Below are 19,702 nucleotides of genomic sequence, written 5' to 3' on the forward strand. Positions count from 1 at the left end.
CCGATATCATGGAATCTTCCACCTCACTTTCTAAAACTCAATAGTCCGAAGCATAATAGGCACAGGACCAAAAGAAGGGTAGACATTTGCTTAAAATAATCTTATTGTATTTATGAGAAGCAAAAGCGAGACTGTGAAATGTGCTGAATATCAGTTTGTTACGAATCAACAGAGTGGAGTTAGAGAACCAAGAAATAGTCATTTAGAATCCGGGTTAGAAGGAGTTGAGGATCAACAGGCGCGAAACAGCGTGGTGGGCGCGCACGAGACGCAGCGTGAGCGTGCACATCAGCTGAAGATCGCCGGAGAAGACACAGAGCCTGCCTGCTGCCTGACTCGCTGTGGAGGGAAAGAGCCCGGTGAGTGGGGGTAGAGGGGGGGCGGCAGAGAGGGAGTGGGCAGAGAGGGAGTGTGTGTGTGCGTGTGTGTGTGCGTGTGTGTGCGTGTGTCTGTCTGTCTGTGTGTGTCTGGTGTGTGCCTGCCTGCCTGCCTTTGTGTGTGCGCGTCCACAGACCCTGGTCGGCTCGTGCACCGCTCTGTACTCCCTTGCGAGCTTACTCAGCGACAATAGTTCTCGTTGCCGAGACCTAAAAATGAATGACAAAAGGTGAGATGTGAAACCTTGTAAGTCATTATACACTCAAACAAATCTTCAACAAGTGATGTGAGTGACTAAAAAATGGGCACACTCCAAAGTCCACTGCCCTTCAGTTTGTAAAAGAATAACTGAATTCTCAATACACATAGTAGAAAATATGAGTGAGTGAGTCAGGTGCTCAAGTATCAAATGCTGTAAAAAGTACAGCAAAGTCTACTATTGGTCAGCCTCTACTGAGAGACCTTGAGTAAGGAACAGCAGCAACTGCTACGGATGGCACTAACTGGAGCTAAAATCTTATCCCTTGCGGTACAAAAGGGGGTGGTGATGGACGGAGCGTCTGAACCAATCAAACACTCACACCAGTCAACAGATCTGGGTTGAATCCATCACCGTTCTTTAGCCCACTCTGCCACCCCAGTTCAGACATGGCCATATGCAAATCAGTCTGACCCTGTGCCTCATGGGAACAGTCCAGCCTGATCTGCCAAGCCATGCTTTCCCTGGACCGGAAACAAGCTTCCTAGGACCGTTTTCTTGCATTACAGCCGTCTTCAGCCAGGCTTACTTGAATCCAGTGGCAAAGTGAGCAAGGGACTCACGTCTGAGCATACCCTGCCAACTTATGGTTGCTCAGACTCTCCTTCCATCACCACCCCCTTTTGTACCGCGAAAGTCTTATCCCTTGGCGTGTGCATTAGCACTTCCAAGTTGCAATGAACCACTACAAACATCACCACCTTACAGGACTGCAACTGCTTCGAGAACATCTTTCACAAAAATATCACCAAAATCTACAAGAAATTCAACCCCCACCTAAAGCCCACTGACTTCTTCAACAATCAGCATAACAACTTCACACCCACAGCAGATTCCCAACTTACCACCTGGAACCAGCTTACCACACAGGAAACCACCACCATCATGAAATCAATACACTCTAAGGCCCCCAACGGCCCCCACCACATCTTCAACTTAGGAATAACCAGGATCAGCCAAGAACCCACCACCCTACTAAACTCCTCCCTTGCCACGGCCAACTTGCCATAAGACTGGAAGCATGCAGAGGTCAACGCCCTAATGAAAAAACCATCAGCAGACCACAGTGAACTCAATAACTATAGACTCATCCCCCGACTACATTTCCCAGCCAAAGTCATTGAGAAGGCCATCAACCAACAACTCAAGACATCCCTGGAACACAATCACCTCTCAATCCAGCTTCTGCAGCAACCACAGCACCAAAACAAATCTGATTGCAGCAATTGACTGCATCTGGGCCCTCCTTGATCAGGGGGAGGACAGCGGCGCTAATCTTCTTTGATCTCTCCATGGCCTTCTACACGGTCTCCCACCACATGCTCATCGCCAGATTGCAAAACATCGGTATCTATGGAACCGCCCTCAGATGGATTGGCTCTTTCTTCACAGGCAGAACATGAGCTCTCCGACTACCATTCTCATTCACACAGAAGAACTCCACAGATGACCTCCTTCAGTGTGAAGGAGAATGGTAGTTGGCGAGCTCTTGTTCTGCCAGTGAAGAAGTAGCCCATCCATCTGAGGGTGGTTCCATAGATACCGATGTCGTGCAGTCTGGCGATATGATACCTATATGATACCACTGGCCAGCATTGTCAGATCCCTCTTACTAAACATTATCTCATACGCTGATGTCATACAACTTGTCATCTCTCTCTCTCTCCAAACAGGGCTTGAAAAATCCACTCACCCACTTGCCATGTGGAGCAAGATTTATTCAGGATGAGCTATTATTTTGGACTACTTGCCCCTTCTGGAGAATTGAAAATCCTCTAACTTCAGGGAAGACAAACTGACGTTTGACCTCTGTTTCTGAAAGCAGAACAAATGTGACAAGATAACACGGTTTAAAGGCATCCTTATTGCCCACAAAGTGAAAGAGCAATAACAATGCCATTAAATCTTGTTATCTTGTCACATATACTGTCTTTCAGAGACAAAGGTCATAAGTCAGCTTATCTAATTACATTTATTTTTCTTTCTGTGACTAAGTTGGTGGATTTTGTAAAGTGAACTGTGTGACAATTGAACTGTGCAAAGCATGTTAAATGAAAGGCTGTAAGATGTCTGGCTTTTTTCTAACACAACACTGAAATAGCTAAGTGAACTGTTCAAACATTTCAAATAAATGTCACTAGTTATAAAGACCTATTTTTGTAATTCTGTGGTGAAAAAAATATGTTATATGATCAAAAGAAATTAGAACACTTTACTTGGAGATGTGCAAATTTTAAATATTTTTTGCTGAAATCCAATTTCCAAAACTTGTTCATGCACTTTTATCAGTAAAACTACATGTCAGTGGGAATGTTTTGTGGCCATTTCAATGGAAAATATGCTATCTGTAAATGACAATGCACTACCACATCATGCTTTGGTAATATATTTATGAAAAGTTTGTTTTTAAACAAGAACTAGAAATTATTACTGCTCCTGCCCAGATGACAATGCTATTAGTGAACTAAGAGGCAAGCAAGAATCATGTGTACCCGATATATGGGCTTGATTTGTGTTATGCATGGAGCAAACACTTAGTCTAGTAAAAAGGGTGTTTTGTGCTGCAGAAATAGTGAACCTGCATATTTGAAGGTGCCCTCTTATGTGATGATAAAGAAAAAGACAGCTCTATGAGACAAAATATTTACCTAGGATCACATGAGAGACCAGTTCACAGGTCAAGTACATTACAGTTAGGTCATGTAGATTATTAAAGTTACTAGACTTGCAGGTCTAGTAATATTTATGAGATTTTTTGAGACCAGCCAAAGACTCCCCCACCACCAGGACCAACTTCCACCAATGCATGATCAGATTCACAAACTGGATGAAGTACAACTGTCTGAAGCTGAACACGGATAGACTCAAGTACTGATCTTTGGCAACACAAACTCTCCCTGGAACGCCTCCTGGTGGCGCACAGAACTCAGACCTACACATAACATCTCAGCTTAACCCTGTATCATGCTCCTGCTTCTTCATCCTGCGCATGCTATGCAAGATCTTCAGGAGTCTCCCCCAAAACTCCAGACGGACCATTAAACAGGTCCTGATCTCCAGCCGGTTGGACTACTGAAACACTTTCTACGCAGGAATCGCAACCCACCTCCTTCAAAGACTCTAAACCATCAGGAATGCAGCTGCCGGCATACTCATCCTCAACATCCCACAACAAACTGCCATCACCCCACACCTCAAAGAGCTCCACTGGCTTCAAGTTCAGAACAGATGCCAGTTCAAGCTACTGACCCACACATTCAAGGCCGTTCATAACTCTGGACCAGCCTACATCAACCATCACCAAAGCTTTCACCAACCTACCAGACACCTTCACTCCCCGTCCCTCGCGTTAGCTCACAACCACACATCCACTAGAGCAGGGCTGGAGGACGCTCCTTCTGTTACCTCGCAGCCAAGACACGGAACAACCTCTTCATACACATGCTGACCTCGGCTACCATATCAAAATTCAGCAAGATGCTCAAGACCTGGCTCTTCGGCTGAACCTAGGGACCCTGCCAGCACCCGCATGCCCTCAAGGGTGGCAAGCAGCGCTCCACATATCAACTGATTTAGTTGATTGATTGATTGAGTTGCAGTAAAGCAAGCTCCTAATACTCCTTCCCACTCTTAATCTGCAAATCCCTTTCTCAACCTTAAGTGCAAAAGGACAATTAAACGTGGTTCCAAGCTGTCTTTACACACTGGCTAGTGTAAAATTAGGGTAGTAAGTCATAGTTCCATCTTGTACAACTTGTACATCTATTTGCTGTTTTACAAAGAACATTTTGAAACATTTTCAAGATAACTTGTGAGACGACTAAAACAATGGTTCTGACACTTTACCTGCTAAATCTCTCCTGCCAATGCCTACAAGTCCTTCATACAACCCCTTGATGGGATTTTCCCCTGCCATGACTACTCCATGTAGCCATATCAATAGCATTCTGTGGCCATGATCTCTATAGCTTTTACTGCCTGCAGACAAATAGAAAATGAAAATGTAAGTATCAATATGTTTACTGGTTTATGGCAATAATAAGCTATGTATCTATAGTAATGCTTCAACTGCATGATCACCATCAAGATATCTTTTTTTCAGTATCCTCTAGTACTGGAAATAAATTCAACACCTTCTCTTTTAAAGCATTTCTTTGTTTAAGATGGCAACCGCCATGTACAAGCTCCCATTATGTTTAAGGGTTTTGATGTTCAAATAGGCCAATTGTTGAAGGGATGGGCACAAAATAAGTTTTTGAATTCCAACAAAACACGGACCTGGTAATTCTTTTAAAGACACTAATTCTGCAAAGACTAAGGCCCATGGTGTAATGAAAACAAGTACACTTCTGGTAGTCTTCAACGTATTTTAATGGAAGTAAACAACCTGTGTCTGTAACGCCAGACACCTTACAAATGCCATTAGCCAACTAAAATGGAATCCCTTGATATGACCACCCAAGAGCCCAGGCATTGCTAATGACAGACATGATTCCGCCAACCCACATTCCATGAACCCATGACATACACAAGATTCAACAATAAGCCCACAATACAACACATCCTCTTTCTTTCCAGTGACACAAAAAAAAACAGAGTGCCCAAATCCCTACACCCTTACCCAAGTACAATGAAAGGGATCGCCCCACCCCAGACATACAAAACATTAAACAAACATCTAAAAATAGTTATTTAACTAAAAACATAATCACCCCACCAAGCAGGGGGCCTGCTCACCCAAACACCTTGCAGACCGGTGTCTCCACCAATCGCAACTGCATTTATGTCCCCCTTCTGTCACTCACTTGGGATCCATCAAAATCATCGTCATCCATAAACAACCAACTGCAACACTTCTCTCCCTTCTCAGACAAGCGGACAATACCTGGCCCAATATTTTGAAATTACGCAGTAAAGCTTGCTTTACTGCCTCCATGTCTGTCCATTTTCCAATTTTACCCAATTGCCCCAACTTCTTTTACTTTATATAGGCCCCATATTTGGATAAACCTCCACTCACAACACCAGGTTTCACCTTCACTCAATCATTGATTTCAATCAACCTCTTACCCTTAGGAGTTGTTTTGACCTTTTCCACCAATTTAGATTCACTCTCATGCAACCATGCTAAAACTAACTTAATTCCCGGCTGTCTGTCTCTCAACAGATTAATTGGTGTTTTTCCAGTGCCAGAATTCACTGTGGTGTGGTGTGCCCACAACATATCTTTGATCACCCTCTGCATGTCTAATCCAGCTCAATCTGAGAGCTCCATGGTGCCTTTCACCAAACGGTTCAGTCTCTCAACTTGGCCACTCCTCTGGGTGTTGTAGGGTGAGGTACAAATATGTTTGATTCCCAAATTACCCAAAAAACTGTGACATCTCCATGGATGTCAGCTGTGTGCCATTGTCAGTGATTCATTTAGAAGGTATCCCTTCCCTTCTATATATTTCTCCCATCCTGGAAAAGGTGGCTTTCGTGTTGATGGATTTCATAAATACCACCACCAACCACCTAGATTTCACATCAATCTTTCATGCTCCAGGCAGCAAAAAATTGGCCAATGAAATGCAAAGTTTCTCTCTTACATGATCTGCCTCAACAACATGCTGATTGCATTCAGTCACTCCCAAGCTGACTCTCAACCTCTTTTCCAAATTCTTACATTCTTCACATTTTTCCACCGAAGTCTTCACTCTTTCAACCTCTTAATTGTGAAGGTTTGACCCAAATGTCCTTCGTGGGCTAACTTTAAAGCCTTTCTCTTACCACTGTTGGTGGCACAAATTTTTCCTTCTTCATAATCAAGCCATTGCTACAAGGGATAACCCTTCTAGAACCTAACTGCCTCCAGTACCATGCTTTCCTTTCTCAATTCACACCAGAGAACTTCCTTCAGTGCTTCAAGAACCTCATTATTATCCATCACTAACTTCCAATCATTCATGGATACACGTCTATGTAATCCTTCAGTAGTATCCTCTATGTCAGCCATCACTTATTCCGAATCAAAAGTGCATTCAATAGCAGCCTTATCAGGCAACTGAGACAAACAGTCCGCCACTTTGTATTTCCAACCTGGCAGATATTCAACTTTACAGTCATACTCCTGGTTGTACCATTCGGCCCTAGTACTTGTAACAAAGGTTTATGGTCAATTCTCAATACGTCTTTCTTGCTCCAAATGAAAATGTGGAAATTATGTATGCCCAGGCAGCTGCTAACAACTCATGCTCAATAACTGAGTAGTTTCGTCCTGCATCAGTTAACAAGCACTCCACAAAATCTACAGGCTTTTCCGTTCTTCCATGCACTTGAGACAGAAATAGAATCCCGTGATATAACTTCCCAAGCACCCAGGCAGTGTTTATAACATAGACAGGATTCCATGAACCCACATTCAATGAGCCCATCACATACACATGATTCCACAACAATGCTTCAATACACCAGTCCAGACCTTCGAGCTCCTCGCAGGTCACAATGGCAGGTCCGGTTCTTTTCTAGTCTTCCGCAGGTCCAGAAAATATTCTGATGCGGTTCTACATTTATATCTGGCACTTTCTAGTGGGTGTGGATGTCTTCTGGGAACTCCCTAACCAATAGAGTGAAAGTTCTCGGGACAACCCTACTCACCTTTTAATTAGTTCCTGTTCACCTTACTGCAAACATGCTGAACATGGCATGTGTCAGGGCATTTTCAAGATGGCAAAACTTGGGCTCTGTGGGCACGTAGGGGAGTGCACATATATAGTCATCTTATTTGAAGAAGGTCCTGTACCCCAAAAAACCGGGAGACAGGTCTAGTAGGACAAAGGCCGGGTCCTACAACAACCAGACAGGAGATACACAAGAGTTGTCTGTGCATCCTATTTTTTCCCTTTCAAGTGTGTCAAGGAGTTACATGTGGCTCAAACAGACCTGTCAAGCAGAATTTGGCAAAGTGGGTCATCGAGATGCCCACAGCCTCCACTCTGAATATTCATCCATACCCATTTAGCTCAACCTATTGTGTAGCTCCTGTGTGAATGTCACGCCTCGTTCATACCTCATTCAAGACTTAGCACAGGCTAGGATTTGGTAGAGCTAATGCTAATTAGCCTTCTGAAAGCTCAGGCATGTAAAGAAAAGTTACTTTTCCTCAATATTTATTTTAAAAAAAAGGTCACCAATGATTTGGATTTGTATTAACTATTACAATCAATGGTTTATTTATTTTTCTAGCTGGTGCCTTTCCTGAGTTAGCAGTATTAGTATTTTAATCTGCGCTTTAGTTTTCTACTTAGGACAGCTTGGCCTGTCACAGTGAAAATACTTTTCTGGGCCGTGTCACTGTAAGAACATGCAAATAGTAAATTTCTTGAGGTTCCACTTTTAAATACCATGCACTCTGTGTTGTTGGATACAATGCCTACATTGGGGTGTCTTAGTAATATTTTTTTTAAAAGGAAGATCTTTACTGTCAAAAAGTGATATTTGACAAATTATACTGCAGGTTTTACACTGCAGCAGTCTGGATACACAGAGTAAGTCGGTAGCCATTTTTGTACTGTCACTGTAGTGGATGGCACAATAAGTGCTGCAACCCACAAGTGGCATTTAACTTCCAGGCCTATGGCACCCTTTGTACACAATATACTAGGGACTTTCATGCAAGTTATATGTGCCAATCAAGAACATGACGATTTAATCAACAGGCACTGTACTCTGGGTTAGCAGGGGTAAAGTGCACAGAATTCTAAAGCCAGCAAAACTAGTGTTCCAAAAAATGCAAAGCATCTGAGGGTGACCATGCAGAAAAGATGGATTTCCAACGACAGTCATAACAATTCCAACAATATGGCTCGTGAACTGGCAGCAGGTAGAGCAAAATCAGGCATCAACCATATAGTATATATATTGACTTTATGGTTACAATAAAAAATCTAATAAAGACCAATGTCTGCAGCTATGGTGAGCTACTTAGACATAATATACCCCAACTCACTACTGATGAACTTCAGATATTCCCTGTATCCAGCACCCCAGCCTATGGTACTTGCAGGCCTTGGCTGTATCGAACAGTTTAGTGATTTTGCATCTGTGGCCTACAAAAAAGGTCAATGCAACAGGCGCCTGGTTATATTAACAAGACAAAATCCAGGTTCAATTGCTCACCCAATTCACAAAAAGGGTCCCAAACATTATTCTAAAAATGTTTGTCTTAGAACAGCTCTAGATGTAGAAGGTAAGCTGTTTGTATTGTTTTATTGGTAATACTTACTGAGTGACTGATCAAAAGCTTCTCAAGGCAAATAAAATCAATTTTTGGGAAAGATGCTCTACAATCGATAACACTGTAGCGCTTACAATGTTAAAGAATAAAGCATTTAGAAAAAATAACTCTAGGTACACTACATTGACTACAGTATGACTTTTAACAAAGTAAACCATGATCAACTGAAGGAGAAATGATCAACCAGAGGATTAGGTCGCATACTTTTATATCTCACAATTGCCCTACACAAAGAGACTTTGTTAAGAATCAAACTGTTAATTAATAACAGTGTCTCCTAAGATAAACACTGAGAAAGGAGTAAGGCAAGGGTGTGTCCTAGCCCCAGTTCTTTTTCATTGTACACCTCTGTCTTAACTCATTACTTGGACCACTCAAAAGGTCTGGCTCCAGAGCTAGGCGATTAAGCGATAACTCACTTAGCTTACTCTGATGAATTGGTGTTCCTTTCACAAACTCCAATTGGCCCACAAAATCAACTGTCAAAATTGAACAAATTAAATATTAAGAATGAACTGGTTGTGAATTCCACAAAAAACAAAAATAATATTTTTGGGGAACACTAGGAACCAAATAGTATGTAAATTGGTACATTAAAGCATAGACCAAGTAAATAAATACGACTACTTGGGAACTGCCATTGGCAGCAAATTATCCTGGGCTGACCATCTCTATGAGAAAACAAACATCAAGCATCATAACTAAGGGCCTGATTTATAATTCAACAGACGAGTTGCTCCGTCAAAACCGTGATAAATACCCCGTCCGCCAAAATATAAATCCTATAGGATATAATAGAATTTATATTTTGGCCAACAGGATATCCATCACCGCTGTGCCAGAATAACCCACCCGCCAAAATATAAATCAGACCCTAATTAAGTGAAACTATTTCCTAACGTCTATGGAGGAAGAGCCATTGGACCATCCATTACTGCCTTGAGCTCTAAGCTTTATCCCATGCTGTTAAATGTCCTACTGACATGTAATCATAAAATTGTGCTAGAGACTTATCCTGTTTTTATGAAAAATGTTAGGAACTTGCTTAGTCTATGGCCCTCAATGACACATTGCAAAATTCAGTTAGAACTCAATTTAAAATCTTTCACTACTCTTCACACCGCTGCAGCAGAACCGAGGGGACAATCTAAAACTGTTGACACTTGATGAACTAAAGTTAAAATTAAATAACAATGTTAACTTAAGTTTAAGTTGTTTAGAAGGTCCTATTCAAGAATATAATCTTCTTGCCTTGGATTCGCTTAAGAGGATGAGCAGGCGCAAGCAAAAAGCAACAATAAGGAACATCTTGAGGGACAAAAAATAACTTATTATTAACACTGACCTATAAACTCTTAGATCTAGTATTATATTCTTATTCTATATATCAATTCTGCCTTGGAGGCAGCAAAAAGAAAATTAAATATTTAATGTTCAGGTTACGCCATATGCCACTACATTAGTTTGAAAAATCCTGGAAATCCTGATTTAGTGCCCCAAATAGATGCAGGCTTTGTGACTTTACATCTGTATCCTTAGATCATAAAATGTGTGTCTGTCCAAAATTGCAAGTCTTACAGAGAAAATATCTGTGTTCCTCATTCATTGATGCAAACATATTGACAATTAAGGAGGCAATCATACATTGTTTTCCTTTACAGACTGTGAGGATCATTAGGATGGCAGGCGGACAAAGTCTGCCCGCCATCCTTTCGTGAAATGGGACCGCCTGCCATTGCTGCGGGGGTCCCGTTGTTGACATTAGGATGCGCCCACCACACTGGCGGGCGCATCCTGCATTCCTAGCATTGCGGCGGGCGGTGCTCTCAGCACCGCCCGCCGCAATGCCAGGAAGGCATGTTGTGCACATCCATGCACAACGTGGCACGCACCGCGCGGTGCCTGCCATGTTGTGCATGGAACTGCAGGGGGGTACCATAGGTACCCCCCCGACTCCTCAGGATCCCTGGGGGCCCGCTACGGGCCCTCAATTGCTGGAACCGCATGTCAGGCATTTCCCCGCAGACATGCTAATATGGTTGGCGGTGTCTCCCACCATGTTAGCAGCTTTTCCGCCCGGTCGACACTGCGACCGGGCAGAAAACAGGCGGACGGTCTTTCCATCCGCCGGTGTCCCCCCGCCATGGTAATGTGGCGGGGGGAATTTGTAAGCGCGTGGTGGTTTATGGCGGGTGGATCGCCACTGCCATACGGGCAGTGGCAATCCCCCCGCCATACTAATGACCCCCTAGGTCTTTATTAGTAAACTTACAAGAGGTTTGGATTTAGGTTACCAATGGCTTCAACAATCACCCAGCTCTAACTAACAGCATTTTATTTTCTAAATCACTGCTCCAGAATAAATATACCATAAAAGTATACAAATGATGCCTAGTAGTGTTGTTGTACTTAACAGGTTGTTTTTTACCAGTTTTATTTGTTGTATTTGATCAATTTTAATATAATAAAAGAATTAGTATGTCTGCTACTAAAATAAGCACAGTTGCTACACCCTTCATGGATAACCTCCCACAATTGGTAACTGCACTGGCACAAAAGGCAGATCATACACTTGACCTTATTTTTTTTTAAATCTTCCTTATCTGCACGTTCTACCTGCCCTTACAGTTCCCTGACTCGATCACTTTTTGGTGCCTTTTTCAATTTTTGGCTGAATCAAAAGAATCAAGAAAAATCATCAATCTTATCAAGCACGTGACATATAATTGTGGACCCGCCTTTCTTACAGAACCATCAATCTTTGACCCCATTTCAAACGGGTTCTCCAGATACTGATGTGATGAATTTTGATAACTGGCTAACCATTGCTCTGCTAAAAAATCATGTAACAAGGTCTCAACTGAAAACCCCTTGGTTTTCATCCTCCTTAAAGGAGGAAAAAAGTCGCTGTAAATTTTGGAGACAACTTGCAGAAAATCCTATAATAATGACACAAAAATTAAATATAAATTTGCTTCAAAGGAATTTCATAAACATATATCTCCAAAGCCCAGAAAGAATACTTTTCTTCTCAAATTGCAAAAGCATCTAAAACTCCCCCACCCCTGTGAAATGTCAACATTGTTTAACTATTTTTTATCTCCGAAGGCAAAAGAAAAGAAAAAAATCCAGTCAGCAGAATTATGTATTGACTTGACTCAATTTCTGTATGAGAAGTTCCAAAACATATGTTTAAAGTTGCCTGCTGAGACCTCTTCTATCAGTCTCTGTGAGCAGTCATCAGACTGGTTCTCAACTATATACTTTTGACCCTGAATCAATTGCTAAAACAGCCAAGAAACTTGCTAAATGGAAATCTGGATCTCCTGGCGATCCATGTCCGCCGTTCATTTTAAATCTTGCCTCTTCCATTATCAATCCAGTGCTCAATACAATTCCAAATAATTCCCTGCAATCTGCTTTTTATCCCTCTTGTTGGAAACTGGTTTTCTTTTCATACAAATCTAAGGCTGATCCTATGATATTGAGCTATTTCAAGCCGATCTCGCTCCTATCTGCTGCTTCTAAAATTTTGGAGAACTTGGTTAACAGGCAGTTAATTCACTTCTAGAAATCTAATAATTTGCTATATGATTCCCAATTTGGCTTCCGACCGGGCTTTAGTAACTTGAATATGCCTTGTTGGAAATTACAGAATTTATCAAAGGTAATCTCGATCAGGGCTGTTATGCTATGGTGGTCCTGCTTGATTTGATCAGCCGCATTTGATACTGTCTCTCATACACTTCTTTTGGAAAGGGTAAGAATGGCTGGTATTGAAGGTTAGGCCTATGATTGACTAAAATCCTTACTTGAGAGCAGATATCAGGAGGTGTACCTGTACCTGTCTCTGTTCACATCTACTTAGAAACAGACTGGTTATGGATTACCGCAGGGCTCAGTCTTGAGCCCTACCCTATTTCATTTATACTCAGGACCACTGGCCAAATTAATTGAATCTTGGCGTGTACAAGTATTATCTTATGCAGAAGACCCCAAACTTCTTTTTTCTTTTCAAGAGCATAACGATGAGGCCATTTCAACCTTTAAGCAATGCTTATGTGGATTGGAGGGTGCATGTATTCAAATTTATTTAAGTTAAACTCAGATAAAAAATGAAATTCTCTTTTTTGGGTCTAAGTGCTTGCCTGATCCAAGCAGATGGTGGCCAGATGAACTTGGCCCTTCTCCGGCACCTACCTGCACTACTAGAAATTTGGGAATAATATTTGATTCCAATCGCTCTTTTCTAAATTGAATTTAGCAAATTTTTGCTATGTGTTTTGCAAAACTTAAATAGCTTAAAGAAATGTTTCATCTAGTTCTTGAACATACGTGAAAAACTACTGTTCACATGGTTGTAACTTCCAGATTGAACAATGTTAATAATCTATATTTAGGCCTTCCGGCCTATTTGATTCAGAGATTACAGACTTTACAGAATGCTACAGCAAGACTGATCCTTAAAGTTCCACACTGGCAATACATTTCTCCTTATCTGAAATGCCTACACTGGGTGCCAGTGGTCAAACATATCCACTTTAAAGCTGTCACTTTGGCTTGTACAGTTCTACTTAAGAAATAGACTTAAACCTTCTCACCAATCTAGATCTTCAAGATCCAACAATCTCAAGCTTCTCCAAGTGCCAATGTTTCTTAAAGTCCGAAAAGGCTGTAGATCCTTCTCCTTTCTTTCAGCTAAACACAGGACTTCACATCCTATTGAGCCTATTCACCCCCTAATGAGCCCCAACCTTTTTAATTTATAGGTTGCTCCTCTGGCATGTTTGATCAAATCCCACAGGTTTGAGTTGGTGCCATACGCGGATGACACCCAGATTATTGTATCAATCTCAAGCGACAATCCTAAAATAGCACAGAACTTTAAGGAGTTTATGAGATGTGTCAGAATAGGGATGGCCGAGAACTGCCTTAAGTTGAATTCAGAATACACTGGCTTCCGATCGAGAAGCGAATTAGGTTTAAAGCATTGTGTGTCGCTTTTAAGGCCCTACAGAACTCAGGTCCCTCTCACATAATTAAACACTTCCAATGGTATATGCCAGTCCGCGAACTCCGTTCAGCCTCCCTGAAGCTGGTGAGGGTACCATCCCCCCACCTCCAAAGATGGGGGAAAGCTTCTTCTATGTCACCTCTAGATGGTGGAACAAACTACCTCTCCACCGATCTCTTGTACTTTAGGAAAGGACTGAAAACGTGGCTCATCACCCTGTAAAATGGGGATGCATTGGTTCTTACACGCAGTGCTCTGTGGACTTCCTTCATAAGTGCATAGACGCCTCCAGGTAGTAGAGCGGTATATAAATAAATAAGTAAATAAATAAATAAGTTTACGTTTGTTCCCCTCTGAGTCCATCTTTAAAAGAAGCTAAAGACAACGCTCTTTAATAAAGTCTAATTCTAAGTGACCTCCACCTGCCCACATTAGTGTTCAGCTTTTGCTGCTAGCACCAGTAGGCTTCTTTGGAAGCAGCTGCGTGCTGTTGAAATGTAACTGATTCATTGACTGATGAGTTAGGGCCTGATTAAGAGTTTGGCGTGTGGTGCTGGGTCTTCCCCGCTGACGCACCACCAAACCCGTGGTCAGGTTACCCGCCAGATTACGAGGGATTCTCGTGCCTGGCTGTTTTTTTTTTAAGTTTCCACTGCGATGTCCTGAAAATGGGCACCGCAATGGGAACGCCAAAAAGAGTTCCTGCATTGCATGGACTTTTCAGTCCATACCGTCAGGGCCGTTTCTAGGTGTTTTGCCGCCATAGGCGAGAATTTAAAAGTGCCGCCCCCTCCCTTTTATGGATGTGTGTATATATAGTTTGCTAGGCTTGTGCATTGCCTCAAACACTACTTTGTAGTGAAGGGTAGATGGACAAATAAATGTGCGTGGTGTTTTCTGTTTTGGCTCATAGCACATTCAACAGCTATGGGGGTACATTACATGGGGTGGCCAGGACAAAGACGGCTGGGGCACAGGCTATATTTGGTCACCCTCTAGCAACGCCTCTACTAAAAACTCACCTTTATACATCTCTTATCAACATGCCTGGGGCAGTGCAGACTTATACTTTCCCTGCCTGGGGGAAGGGAAGGGCCCAAGGTAGGAGGGCTGGCTGTGGTGAAATGCTGTGTCTCTCTTGACACCAGGCCTAGTTCCACGCACTGCTGGACTGCACGCAGCTCAAGGGAAGGGCTCTTCTTTAAGGCACACACTCTTCGCTGCCTTCCTTGACACCCTCTCCCGTGTCCTCCAGCCTCGCCCGCATGCACAGTGGGATCCCATCACCTCACCGGCTGGTGGCCTGGACATGGGGCCGCGGCCGCCATCTTATGATATTTGGACAGGGCCTGCTGCAACAAACAAACCCACGCCAACATCCATATCCCTCTTTCGGCATGCTATCCCTTTATTTATTTTATTTATTTATTTATTTATTTATGGGTTTGTATAGCGCTAGAATCACTCCAGATGGAGTATCTCCGCGCTTTAAGGAACCGGTAAGCAGCAGACGTGTAGAGTGAGGTTAGAGACCGTTTTTAAACAGGATGGTTTTTAAAAGTTTCCGAAATGTAAGATGTTCTTTACATTGTCTCAGTGACAGAGGGAGTTTGTTCCACAGCTTGGGACCAGCTATGGAAAGGGCTTTACCTCCATGTCCGGATTTCTTGGCTCGGGGAAACCACCAGCAGGAGGTCTTTGCTTGATCTGAGGGAGCGGATTGGAACATAGGGAACAAATTTCTGTTCAAGATAGACAGGCCCTTGTCCGTTCAGGCATTTGTGGATCAGGCAGCAGACTTTAAATTTGGCTCTTTGCCGAATTGGGAGCCAATGCAGCTGTTCAAGTAGGGGTTTGGAGGTAGTTCTCGGGGGGGCATTCAGAACAAGGCGAGCTGCCGTGTTCTGAATGACTTGTAGCTTATCCAGTACTCCTTCGTTTGCAGAGAGTAGCAAGCCATTGCAGTAGTCGATTCGACTAAGGATCAATGCTTGGACGAGGGTTTTCTTAACTGAGTCAGGTAGTAGAGGGAAAACTTTGCGAAGCAGGCTGATGGTATAGAAGCATATCCCAGAGATGTAACTTGCATGTTGCTTCATTGACAGATCGTGATCAAACCGAACTCCCAGGTTTTTCACGAGCTGTTTAGGTTCAGGGACCGGTCCTAGGTCTGACGGCCACCATTCGGGAGCCCATAGAATTTTTGCCTCCCCAAACAACATAACCTCTGTTTTGTTGACATTACATTGGAGGTAGTTGGTGGACATCCATTTTGCCACTGCCTTCATACCTAACGAAACTCTGAGTTAGTTTGTAGGGTTACTACATCCAGTAGATGGCAATTGTGGTGACTGAGGGTTCTACAAAGAAAATGTAACAACATATTCTTTATAGACTGATTTCCTATGCCAATAAGTAAGAAGTGGCGCAGAAAAAAAAGAGCGTTTTTAACCCCTTCCATGCTGATGACGGCCCCCAGCCGTCATGCACTACGGAGCTCGTGTGCTGATGACGGCTGGGGGCCGTCATAAACCCGCCAATTCGCGATTTTGCCGCACAGGCGCATAATCGCGGCAGCATGGAAGGGGTTAAAATATAAAATGTGGAACAAAAACCGGAACATAATTCATATGTTAATACTTATTAACAGTGGCGTTATCAAGCCCCTGCAATCCCTGCGGTGAAAGGGGGATCCCAATCCTTCAAGGGCCCCAATTAAGCCCTAGGCCAATGAATAGCTGTGCGATATGGGAGACTCAAGGGCCTCTTTTCACTTTCTGCAGGGGGCCCATTATTTTTCATTACGTCATTGCTCATTAAGGACATACGGCTCTTGCAGGTTTGCAGCAGCTTTCAATGATTTTCTTTATTACGTTTTTTTTGCATTTGTTTTTTTTAAATGTTGCTCATTGTTTTTGCCATCACAATACAGTGAATGAGAGATAGAGGAAAATTAAATGGTCCCCCAAGTTATTCAGACGCCTTTAAATCAGAACATTCTTCAGTTTCTCTACATTGCCTGGAACAATACATCACAACGCCGAGTTAATTTGCAGTTGTCACGCCTCTGAGGGTTATTCTCTTAAAACAATTATTGGCCTTCACAAGTTTCCGGAACTTTCAGCTGAGTGAGCTACTCGAAGCAACACGTGACAATTAGTGCTCTATGAATAACACCAGTTTCCATAAAGCCACCCTCATGGACTAGCTTTAATAAAATGAAGTTTGGAGTATGAGGCTAGTTTTACCCACACATTGATCGTTTAGGGTCTTTGAGGCTCAAGTGAAGTGCAAAAGATTTATGACCCACGGCAGAAGAAGGCATGGTCATTAGAAACAAAAGAAATATATTTCCCAGGGAAGTGAGGGCTGACAAGTTTGCCCCTTTGTTGTGCGCCCATCTCTGGGGCTGTGAGGATGAGCTCGGAGACTCACAGGCCTCTTTTACAACATTACAGACGAAATATTTTACACGTTCCTCAGGCCTGCGCGTTCGTAACATAGCTTCGCTCACTATCTGCGGTGACTCACCTGTGCTCGGGTGAAAGTCATGTCCACGATTCCACATGCTCCTCTATGTGGGATGTGGAACAGACCCCAGATGTGCTGTTTACAGGCTCGTGCTGGCCTCAGACACTCTGCGCCACGGCACTAGTGAGACTCCGGTCTGGAATCTCAAAGCGGGAGCTGAGGCACTTGGAGTAAATGACGGCCGGGACCGGACTGTGTGGCACTGGCAGCACTGCAGCCAGTAATCAATTCACCTCTGAGCCGACACACACAAGTCTGTCCCCCGCGCACCAAGAGAGAGAGGGTGGTGCGTGTCTCTGTTACTGGCTGCTGAAGCACAGCTCGGCGATTGGGCCAGAAATGATGCCCAGGGCCGTCATTGGTAGTGCTCTCCCGCGCTACAAGATTGACGGCCCTGGGGACCCATACACACACTGGTAGTGTGTACAACCGGCCTGCTCCACACACCACCAGCTAGGGTGCGCGCAGCATGTACAAGCAGGTGCGCTTGCACGTCACTCACAGGTGCTGCTGCCCGTTTTTGCCGCCCTCCCCCTTTTGCCGCCCTAGGCGGCCGCCTAGTCCTGCCTAATGGCAGAAACGGCCCTGCAAACCGTGCAGGAACTGGAGTGCATGCACCCAGGGGGGCACATGTTGTGCACCTCTGCATGCAGCTCATGGTGCAGTGGCAGAAGGGGGCCCTGGAGGGAAACTGGGGTGGAGAGGAAACTTGGAATATGCTTGGCGGGTTCCCAGCGGTCCCGCCAAGCATATTAGGGCCTCCTGACCGCTGCAATACTACCAGGGAATGGCATGTTCCTTGGTGGCTGCGGTGGGGCAATGGAGGGCCGACCACCCAATAGGGTGGTCTGAAAACTACCATCGCTTCGCCCCCACAAGTGTGGCAGTCCATGGACTGCCAGACTCATACTTAGACCCTTAGTGTGTTGCTGGAATTCAAAACAAAATTCATATTTTACTTTCACAGAGAAGCAATTCCATTATGGTGCCTCTCATTATTATTGTGCCATAACAAAGAAGTTTAGTTGTTTCTCCAACATCAGCTGTTCAATGGAGTAGAAAAAATAAAGCTTTTGCTGTGAATTTTAACTTAGAAGATTTCTAATCAGAGAAGTTGTAAAACTGTTATTAATTTAGTAATAACCGAGTTCTTAAAATAATGACACAATCTGGTTATTCGCCAATGTCAGAAGAGATTTGGGATCACTTTTAAGTTAATGTTGCAATTAGATATCACAATATAAAATAAAATAAAAGTAAAGGCTCACCTGGCTTCTATCTTTTTCTGCCACATTGAGATGACAAATTCTGACACCTTTTGAGATTGCAGTGAATTTTTGTTATTCTATAAAGCAGGTTATATAAAGTGCTCAATATAGGGTGAGGATCATGTTTCAGAGTATAGGGTAATGATCAAACCTGTCCACTGTTCCTCGATTGCCCTGATATGCCCATCTTTAAACATCCAGTAATGTGCCAACTTCTTCCAGTCAGTGGGTTTGAGGTACTTGGTGGCTAGCCGCCACATCACAGATCGAATGTGTTGTGTCTCCAGCCCATGGTCCTGCTTGAAGGTTAAATGCTGGTCCACCCAGGAATCGGAGTCACTGTTCATGTTGTCCTACAATGTGAAGAGACATGGGGTTGAAGTACATGCACCTAGATGAGAAGCCCATATTATGCCCTTCAGGCTTAACTTTATATGAAAATCACATTTTGAAAAGACAAATCGAGGCACAACAGCTGACACATGCACAATGTTTCACACCTACTATAAATACCTTTTCCCACTTATAAAATCGATCAGCTTTGATGATCATGTCTGCCACGTTGATATGGTTTCCACGAGCAGCTACATCCAAACATGTCTTCCCTTGCTGGAATAAAATAAATATGATTCATTGTTTAAACAAAGTATATGCACACAGAACATGTAACATACTTGTACATAAAAACATGCAGAATAAGATACACATGGAGTAAGAGAGTTGGTTTATATATATCTAGTACACAATCTAAACATTCTGGAAAAGGATTTCTGACTGAAGAAATGCAACCATTTTCTTTGATTTTCCTAGTCGGAAGTTCAATGAAGAAAAACATACCTTTGTAGATCATTATTCTTTCTAGGGGGAATTAAAATAAATACACTTGCAGATTTTTTTTATTCTCTTGCAAAGAACATTGTCAAGCAAAATGTTTCTACATCAGCTCTAGTGATTTGTGATTGTTAACTTTAGAT

General features: G+C 43.1%; 1 protein-coding gene across 3 annotated transcripts in view; it reads right to left on the bottom strand.

Moving 5' to 3' along the window:
* ANKDD1A (ankyrin repeat and death domain containing 1A) overlaps positions 1–19,702 on the bottom strand; it is a 335,216-nt gene that overhangs the window by 59,875 nt on the left and 255,639 nt on the right. For all 3 annotated transcript variants that reach the window (XM_078683094.1, XM_078683093.1, XM_078683095.1), the window contains exons 12-14: positions 19,242–19,337; positions 18,880–19,081; positions 4,484–4,615 (exon numbers count right to left, since the gene is read on the bottom strand). In XM_078683094.1, coding sequence (XP_078539220.1) covers positions 4,484–4,615; positions 18,880–19,081; positions 19,242–19,337 — 430 coding nt within the window. The remainder of the gene's footprint in view (positions 1–4,483; positions 4,616–18,879; positions 19,082–19,241; positions 19,338–19,702) is intronic.

This window comes from Lissotriton helveticus, chromosome 3_1 (assembly GCF_964261635.1).
Source record: "Lissotriton helveticus chromosome 3_1, aLisHel1.1, whole genome shotgun sequence".
In the NCBI taxonomy this organism is placed as follows: Eukaryota; Metazoa; Chordata; class Amphibia; order Caudata; family Salamandridae; genus Lissotriton; species Lissotriton helveticus.